This window comes from Panicum virgatum, chromosome 4N, assembly GCF_016808335.1.
Source record: "Panicum virgatum strain AP13 chromosome 4N, P.virgatum_v5, whole genome shotgun sequence".
Classification (NCBI taxonomy): domain Eukaryota; kingdom Viridiplantae; phylum Streptophyta; class Magnoliopsida; order Poales; family Poaceae; genus Panicum; species Panicum virgatum.
The window spans coordinates 6088929-6097527 of NC_053148.1; the positions used below are offsets into that span (position 1 = coordinate 6088929).

At 52.0% G+C, this 8599-nt stretch overlaps 1 protein-coding gene across 5 annotated transcripts; it reads left to right on the forward strand.

Moving 5' to 3' along the window:
• The first annotated feature begins 268 nt into the window (after positions 1-268).
• On the forward strand, positions 269-5701 carry LOC120668830. Of its 5 annotated transcripts, XM_039948623.1 has the most exons (10): positions 275-1249; positions 1343-3179; positions 3295-3446; positions 3496-3591; positions 3683-3835; positions 3907-4070; positions 4146-4296; positions 4834-4956; positions 5067-5154; positions 5244-5701. In XM_039948623.1, exons 1-10 carry the CDS (start codon positions 458-460, stop codon positions 5420-5422), a joined length of 3735 nt encoding a protein of 1244 aa, XP_039804557.1. In that variant the 5' UTR covers positions 275-457; the 3' UTR covers positions 5423-5701. The 5 variants fall into 5 exon arrangements, with proteins under 5 accessions (XP_039804558.1, XP_039804557.1, XP_039804554.1 ...); XM_039948624.1 differs by having other exon boundaries at positions 269-3179; XM_039948620.1 differs by having other exon boundaries at positions 275-3179; positions 4149-4296.
• Positions 5702-8599: the final 2898 nt, after the last annotated feature.

Here is an 8599-nt window from a genome sequence, read left to right on the forward strand (position 1 = left end):
ATTTAGTCATCCAAATAAAATACTAGAATTGCTATTAGCCCAGGCAGGCAGGTCACGGCGGGAGCAAAAGCGAAGCGCGCGCCGGTCAGGCACGAAGTTGCAGTGGGGACAAAGGGAGGGCCCCGAGAACTTATCCTCCGCACCGCAACCCCACCGCCGATTCCGCGATTCGGTGCGGTGCCGCCGCAGCGGAGCCACCGCCTCCTGCGATCGAGAGCGTGGCAGGAGCAAGTGGGGTGGGAGGGAGGAACCCCCCCCCCCCCCCCCCCCCCCCCCCCCCCCCGCGCGCCAGCGAGCGGGACTCGCGTCGCGCCTCCACCTTCACGAATTTCTGAAATTTCTCTTGTTTCGCCTGCTCGGCGCGGCGGTGCGCGCGAGCGCGGAGCCGACCCGGAGAGAGAGAAAGAGAGTGAGAGGGGGGAACCCTAGGCTGGCTGGAGCGGGGCGGACGGCGGTGATGGGGAGCAGGGGAGTCGGCGGGGTGGCGGCGTCGGCGTCGGCCGGGGACCCGAGCAGCCCGAGCGCGCGGGCGTGGGGCGAGGACGAGGCGGCGCCCGGGAAGGTGAAGCTGATGTGCAGCTTCGGGGGCCGGATCGCGCCGCGGCCCGGGGACGGGGCGCTGCGGTACGTGGGGGGCCAGACGCGCCTCATCTCCGTCCCGCGCGCCGCCTCCTTCGGGGAGCTCCTGCGCAAGGTGGAGGCGGTGGACGAGGCCGCCGGGGGCGTGCTCGTCAGGTACCAGCTCCCCGGGGAGGACCTCGACTCGCTCATCTCCGTGTCGGGCCCCGAGGACTACGAGAACATGATGGAGGAGTACGAGAAGCTGGCCGCCACCGCGCCCGACGGCTCCGCCAAGCTCCGGGTCTTCCTCTTCCCGGCCTCCGGGAGCGAGGCCGGCGGCTCCGGCTCCGGCTCCCACCAACTCGCCGCCGCCGCCGTCGACGAGTCCGGGCAGCGGTACATCGACGCCATCAACTGCGTCTCCGCGGAGGCCGTCGCCGCGGCCATGCGCCGCAAGGACAGCGTCGCCAGCGCCGGGTCTTCGGCGCACAACTCCGAGGCCTCTGAGTACAGCGGCCTCGTCGAAGGTATGTCGCCGCGGGCGGGACCGCCGCCGCCTCCCATTGCTGTTGAATACTCGTATTCAGGTGGGCCCCAATACCATGGTGGCTTCCCGGAGTCGGTGGGGTTCAGTGCCGTCACCATGTCGGCTCCAGCGATGGGCATTCCGGCGCAAAATCCTATACTGGTTAGGACAGAGCCATCATCGGTGCGGCCTCATCAGGTTGCTGCTGCTTATGCGACATCACAGCAGACACCTCAAGTTGCTTCTTATGTGCAGCAGCAGCAGCAGCCTCAAGTCACCCAATATGTGCCGCACCAGCAGCATCAGGCGACTGCTTACGTGCAGCAGATGCCGCAGTCGTATGTAGAGCCGCAGCAAGTCCACTACATCAACGCACAACAATTTGGTGTTCATGGTCCACCCCAATCTGTCAATTTTGTGCCTGTGCAAATGAGCCAGTTCATGCCTAGCGTCCCAGCAACGAGCTCTATGCCGACTGCGGTTGCCCAACAAGTCGGCACGTTCAGGCCTGTTTCTGCAGGTGCAGAACCTGTACAGGAGAACGTGCATTTTGCAAGGCAAGTGCAAGCTCCAGTTGATCAGAGTTACCGGGTGATGCAGACACCACTGTCGCAGTTTCCTCCTTTGCCTTCTATGCACCTGCAGACAAGTGATGCACAGAGATATGGCGTTCAATCAGTGATAACAAGCACAACAAGTACACCAGTGGTGACAAGCTCAGGGACAATTCCTGTGGTGGTTAGCTCAGCCACTGTTCCATCTCTGAGGTATGATGATTGCACAATGTGCCAGAAAGCATTGCCGCATTCGGACAACATTATCCAGGATCGGGGAAATCCTCGAGCAGTGAGCAACCCTGAGGCAGTTCCAATGTTTTACAGCCTGCATCAAGATAGTGCATCCAACAAATCTAGTCCAAGTGCAAGCTCAGGAACTCCTGCTAATTACATGGCAGAATCGAGAGCTGGGAACACTGGAGGGATGATGGGGCAATTTGAGTCGACACTTCCTACCAGAATACCTGCAGTCCAGGTAACTGCATCTCTAGATGCAGGTGTGCAGGTTCAACCCACCATGGTTGCTTTACCAGTTTCTAGTGCACCTACTCCAATTGGAGTATTTGTGGGTCATCCTCCTCAGGCTGGGGCTGAAGATCCTGCCAGGTACCAGCAGCAACCATACTCTTATAGCATGCAACCACTGCAAGTTCCAGTGAATGGCCCACAAGTCATTGATGCCAGTGCATACAAAAATTCAAACCATCCAGCAGCAGAACCGCTTAGAGAATATGCTCGTGATCTTCCTAATGATTATGCCAGAGCTATTGATGCCCGTATGCAAGGAGTTCATTTGGGTCCCATTGCCCCTCTAGAATCCATTGTTCTAGGAAAGCCTTCTGTTCCTCACGGTGCCATTGACCATGCAAAAGTTGAGAAGCCACCTGTAAATGTTGACAGTAGTTCTATCTACAAATCTCAAGCTGGAGGGTATCATATGGGGATTACCAATGCCTTTACTGCTCCTGCTTTGACCCAAGAGGACAACATTGCACGGCATAGTGAACAACCACCTGCTTTTGATGTTGGTGCACAAAATGTTCATCCTGACATAATCCAGCATCCACTCAATGTGCCAGTCCAAAACAACCTTAGAGTGCCCATTGAACCACCTGTTTCCAATGAAAAGGTTCCTGTGCGACCACCTTACTCCGGTGTTCAGGTTCCTGCTGGGCCGCCTCCACAACATCCTAGAGAAATGCTTGGTCATTTGATTTCTGGTCCACCTAATGGCAGCAGTAAATTTCCGCTGCAGGCTACTGCTGGTATTGACCGTGTTGAAGGTACACGGGAACAAGCTTATACCGGTTCACTTTTCTCAAACCAGGATCCTTGGAAAGCGGTGGGAAATGCTTCTTTAGTGCCTCCAAGGCCAAGCAAGCTAGCTAAAGAGCCTGTTGCTTCTGGAGATCAATATATGGATGGTCATGTTCCTGATATCAACACAAATGCTGCTGCACTCTTAGAAGAAGGGAATCTTTCGCACATTCGGGGCCCAGGGTTTAAGGATATCCACACAGTTAAAGTGAACAAAGGTCGGTAGACTTTGTTGTACTGTACTATTCAGGAAGTAGTTTACAGTATCATTTCAACAGTATAGTGGACTAAGTACATTGTTCTGCTCCCCATTCTCCTTTTCTCTTCTGACAGGATTTGGTGAGGAAAATATCAAGCGGCAATTACAAGCTGTTGCTGAAGGGGTGGCGGCATCAGTTCTTCAGTCACCCTTTCCTGAAAAACCAGCTGTGTTATCTGGTGATCAGATAGATTCACATGGAGCAGTAGTTGATGCAAAAGTTCAGGTGGGAGATGTTTCTATCTGCGCTTATCTAACTCATTGTTCTTTAACAGGGTGTATTTCTTTATTGGGTTCAGGATGAGGGGAACAATCAGTCAGACAAAACAAGCCAGGGGGTTCAAGTTTTGGATGACATCGATAACCTTCAGGTTTTTGTCAAATTAATTTTGCATATTTTATGTACACCTTCTATTGCAGCTTCAAATGCATGTTCCCTGTTTTCGGCATTGTGAATTGCAGATAATCAAGAACAGTGATCTTGAAGAATTGCGTGAACTGGGTTCTGGGACCTTCGGTACAGTTTACCATGGGAAATGGAGAGGTACTGATGTTGCTATTAAGAGAATCAATGATCGATGCTTTGCTGGGAAGGCATCTGAGCAAGAACGCATGGTATGCAGTTAACATACTGAGTTTTTTTTGACCTGCATGCATAATGTTCTAACTTCTCCTTGTGTTTGTAGAGAACTGATTTCTGGAATGAAGCTGACAAGCTTGCATCTCTACACCATCCAAATGTTGTAGCCTTTTATGGTGTTGTTCTAGATGGGCCTGGTGGATCTGTTGCAACGGTAACTGAGTACATGGCCAATGGTTCACTCCGACAGGCATTACAAAGACATGAAAAGTATACAAATATTTCCATTGACTAATCATGATGCTTTACATATGGTATCACCTCTAAGTCAGTTTATTCTATTAGCAGGATATTCGATCGGCGTAGGCGTCTACTGATTGCAATGGATGTTGCATTTGGAATGGAGTATTTGCATGGGAAGAATATTGTGCATTTTGACCTAAAGAGTGATAATTTGCTCGTTAACCTAAGAGATCCTCAACGCCCTATATGCAAGGTGCTCGTCTTGATTCTCCCCTTTCTTTAAATATTGTTCAAGTACAGAAAATTAAATAACTTAGGTCATGCAAGTGGATGTGATTGCTAGCTAGCAAAGATCTGTGTTTGGTCCTTGTGCATGTACTTGATAGTTGATAAGTGAAATCTCAATTTGCTTCTTGCGCTTTGGTATTTAGGAGGGGTAGTGCTGCTTCTATGATACTTATGTATTCGTTTAATGTGCTTATCGACTTCTTATTTGTCTTTAAGGAATTAAGTGGTTAAGCAAGACTCATCTAACTATCTACCTTCGCTTGTATTAGTCAAAATATACCCATACATATGGCTGCAATTTTGTATAAAGCACAATCATATGTCTGTCAGTAAAGAAGCCAGGGTATATGAGATATTTGAATGGTTGCATCAAAGATATCTTGGCTTGCCATTAAGGATGTAATTGTTTAGAGAACTGTTGGTTTCACCACCAGGACAGCATATTAGGCATCTCTGATATCAGTGGTTGCGGCCTGACATGAGGGTGGCTGTCCTATTGTAGGTTGGTGATTTGGGCTTATCGAAGGTTAAATGTCAGACACTAATCTCTGGTGGTGTGCGAGGCACGCTCCCTTGGATGGCTCCTGAGCTGTTGAATGGAAGCAGCAGCCTTGTTTCTGAAAAAGTTGGTTCTGTTGCTTCTTCCATACTAATGTGGCACTCACTTTCTTTGAGCTACCTCCGGATGAATACGTTCCTGTCCCCTCAAATGACCTTCATATAATTTGAGTGCAGGTTGATGTTTTCTCGTTTGGAATCGTGATGTGGGAGCTACTTACTGGTGAGGAGCCTTATGCCGAGCTGCACTATGGCGCCATCATAGGTATGCTTGCAACTTAGCTACTATGATCCCACCATGGGGGGATTCCAACGCCATTCTTGTTCCTAAACATCTCCGCCACCTTCACTCAGGTGGGATCGTGAACAACACGCTGCGCCCTCCGGTGCCCGAGTCCTGTGATTCCCAGTGGAGGGCGTTGATGGAGCAGTGCTGGTCAGCTGAACCGTCAGAGAGGCCGAGCTTCACAGAGATCGGCAAGAGCCTGCGCGCCATGGCGGCTTCTCCTACCAAGGCACAACCACAGAAATAGACGCTGCGGTTCATGCCATGACGTTCAGCGGCCTGCCGTCTCCGCAGCCTGGGAGGTTCCATGACTTCTGTACATGAAAAATAAGGTGGGGATAGATATAAGAGAACGTGGCATGCTTATAGAGTCGGTGGATGGTCGATGCTTCCTGTCGTGCTTTTACCGGGCCACGGAAACATGTGTGGCGTAATGTAAGAGTGGACCGTGAGCGTGTACATGAGGTGTTATATTGCAGGGTTAGCGTGCGAATCTCGTGTACTAGCCATGGGGTTCGTCTCTCCATTGTGGGCGTTTTCATGGGGGCAGCGCCTTGCAAAATGATTTTCTTTTCTTTTTGGGTGGGTTGGGGGGGGGGGGGGGGGGCTGTTTGAACCTTCTTAACACTTGTTTGGGGAAGAACCGAAGCTTCAGCCTCTGTTTTGAGTGGAGTAGAGGATTTCAGCTGGAGACACGCAGATTGTTTATTCCGCAAAACCTTGGAATGTTCCGCGGTTGTTCGAAACGAAACCCGCCACGTTTGTACCCTTTGATGTGATGCATCCCCGCAAAAGACAGAAGTTGTAGTACGGCGTTTTCTGGTTTTTTTTTTGTGTGGAACTCCGACGTGTCCAACGCGACGTAATGCCGTGTCGGTCAAGAACAAGACAAATAAACTTCGTGCTGTCTACAGCGACGTGATCTGGAGCTATCAACCTGCAAATTATACTATCACGCTTTCTTCTTATGGACCAACATTTTGCTATCCCGATCTAGACCGCACTGAATCGCTTGTCGAGTGAAGGGTGCGTTGGCCATAAGTTGATCAATGTGGGTGTTGTTGCAGAGTAATGCCCTGACAATTTACTGCACAAAGCAACGTTCCTGTAAGGGAAAATATCGGTTGCAAACCAATCCTTTCGTGTAAATCGTGCAAACTTCAATTTGGACTATCGGATCAACATTCAAGGAGTACGGGGGATTGAGTAATTTTATAATTAACCGTCCACCTCTAATCATATTTTTGCAAATCGCCCTCTCACTCTTATGCGCACCCACTTTTGCAAATCTCTCCTTCCATTCCATTGATCTAGCATGCCCTGGCCGCTGTCATCTACAAGGTAGCGACCTCGTTAAGGGGCTAAGGGCTCTTGTTGGCTTGTTTGCTTTGAGACTTGTGAGGTGACGATCGAACAGAGATGGACGGTACCGCGTCGTGCTGGGCTTAGTTGTCACCCATAACCTTTGCCAGGCCCCATGTGTGACCGCCAGTCTGCGTGAGGGCGCTGAAGGGCTTCAAATTTATAAATGGCTCAAAATTGAGTCTAGATAATTTAAGAATCGAACTCTTATCTTATAAGATTTTAAGCTAAAATATATACAAAGATCAAGTTGGATTGTGAAGAGACCACTAGGGCAATAATTCGTTACCACCCTGAGGTAGAGCTCTGTTTTTTTTGAAAATATTGTAGAGCTCTGTTTTTCTTCAGGGAAAAGCGAAATCACACTCCTGAGTATTGTCTTTGTTTAGGTCTTACTAATGAATCTTGATTGAACCTGATGCAGTAAAATAGTAAATCTTGGTCATTAGGCACCTAGCATTATATGGCAATGACGGCACAGGTTCGGCTAGTTGGTTGCTTTGCTCGAGAATTGCAGGTTGCTGCATCACCCTGATGAATGAAATAAAATAGCGCTCGCACAAAACTTAGGCAGTGATTTCCTGCTGAAGTAACAATCCAATCAAGAGCTGTTAAGGAAGTCCCTGCAATGACTTCAGGTCTTGTGTACTCTACAGCAATGCACGTTGTCCCTTGCAACAAACTAGGTTTGATCTTATAATAATTTAATAGAAAGATGTGGTCCTCTTGCGTATTCTTATTCAGAGTATTGTTGTAAATTCAGGAATCAGGATGAGGTATATTTTTGAGCGTGGATGAGGCCGTCTTCTTTCTCTGTTCGAATTCGGCCCACTTCCGCCAGCCCATTTCGCTAGCATTAAAGAGGCCTTGCATGGGCCAAACTCGTGCCCATGAGAGAAAAAAGCCCCCGGCCTAGCTAGCCCATGCCTGCGAGTTCAGGACAGGAGGAGGAGCCCGGACTTAGGGAAAATTCCTTGGAAGGCCCTGTAACAAATGGAGCTTCTTTCTATGGCCCTAGAAAACTGAAACGCCTTTTTGTAACCTTTTTTTAACTTTCGTTCCCTTCTATGGCCCTACCGTTATCTCTCCGGTTAACTCCCAGTTAAGTGGTGGTGAAAATACCAAAATACCCCTGGCACACCAACATTACACACCACTCAGCCCTCTCTATCTCTCACTGACGAGTAGGGTCCACTCGTCATCTTGTTCCTTCATTCTCCCTGCATGACGGCACAAGCAGGGGATCGAACTGGGGCTGTGCAGGGTCGCCGGTGAGCTGCTGCGCCCCGCTCGCCACCCGCGACGCCGCCCGCCGCCGCCGTCCGTGGTGCCACCGGCCGCCTCAATCGCCGCTCGCGGCTCTACCCGCCGCCGCCGCCCGCAGCCCCGCCTGCCGCCGCCGTCCGCGGCACCGCCGGCTGCCTCGCTCGCCGCCCATGGCCCCGCCCGCGGCTCCACCCGCCGCCATGCGCGCCGCCACCGCCCGCAGCCCTGCCTGCCGCCGCCGTTCGCGGCACCGCTGGCTACCTCGCTCGCCGCCCACCGCCCCGCCCGCTGCCTCGCTCGCCGCCCGCGGCACCGCCCGCCCGCCACCGTCCACGACCCCCCTGCCACCATGCGGGCCGCCGCCGCCGCTCGCGGCCCCGGCCGCCGTCTTGCGCCCTGCCACCACCCGCCGTCGCCGTCCGCGGCACTACCCGCCGCCTCGCTCGACGCCCGTGGCCCCGCCCGCCGCCGCCACGCTCGCCGCCCTAACGCGCCGCCACCGTCCACAGCCCCGCCATCTGCCCTTCGCGCGCCTCCGCTTGGGGCAGGGCCTCCTTCGTGCGCTGCTGCCTGGGGGAGATGGCGCCGCCGCCTGGGGAAGATGGGGGAGTGGTGTGTAATGTTGGTGTGCCAGGGGTAATTTGGTATTTTCACCGCCACTTAACTGGGAGTTAACCGGAGACATAACAGTAGGGCCATAGAAGGGAACGAAAGTTAAAAAGAAGTTACAAAAGAGCGTTTCAGTTTTCTATGGTCATAGAATAGAAGGAAGCTCCATTTGTTACAGGGCCTTCCA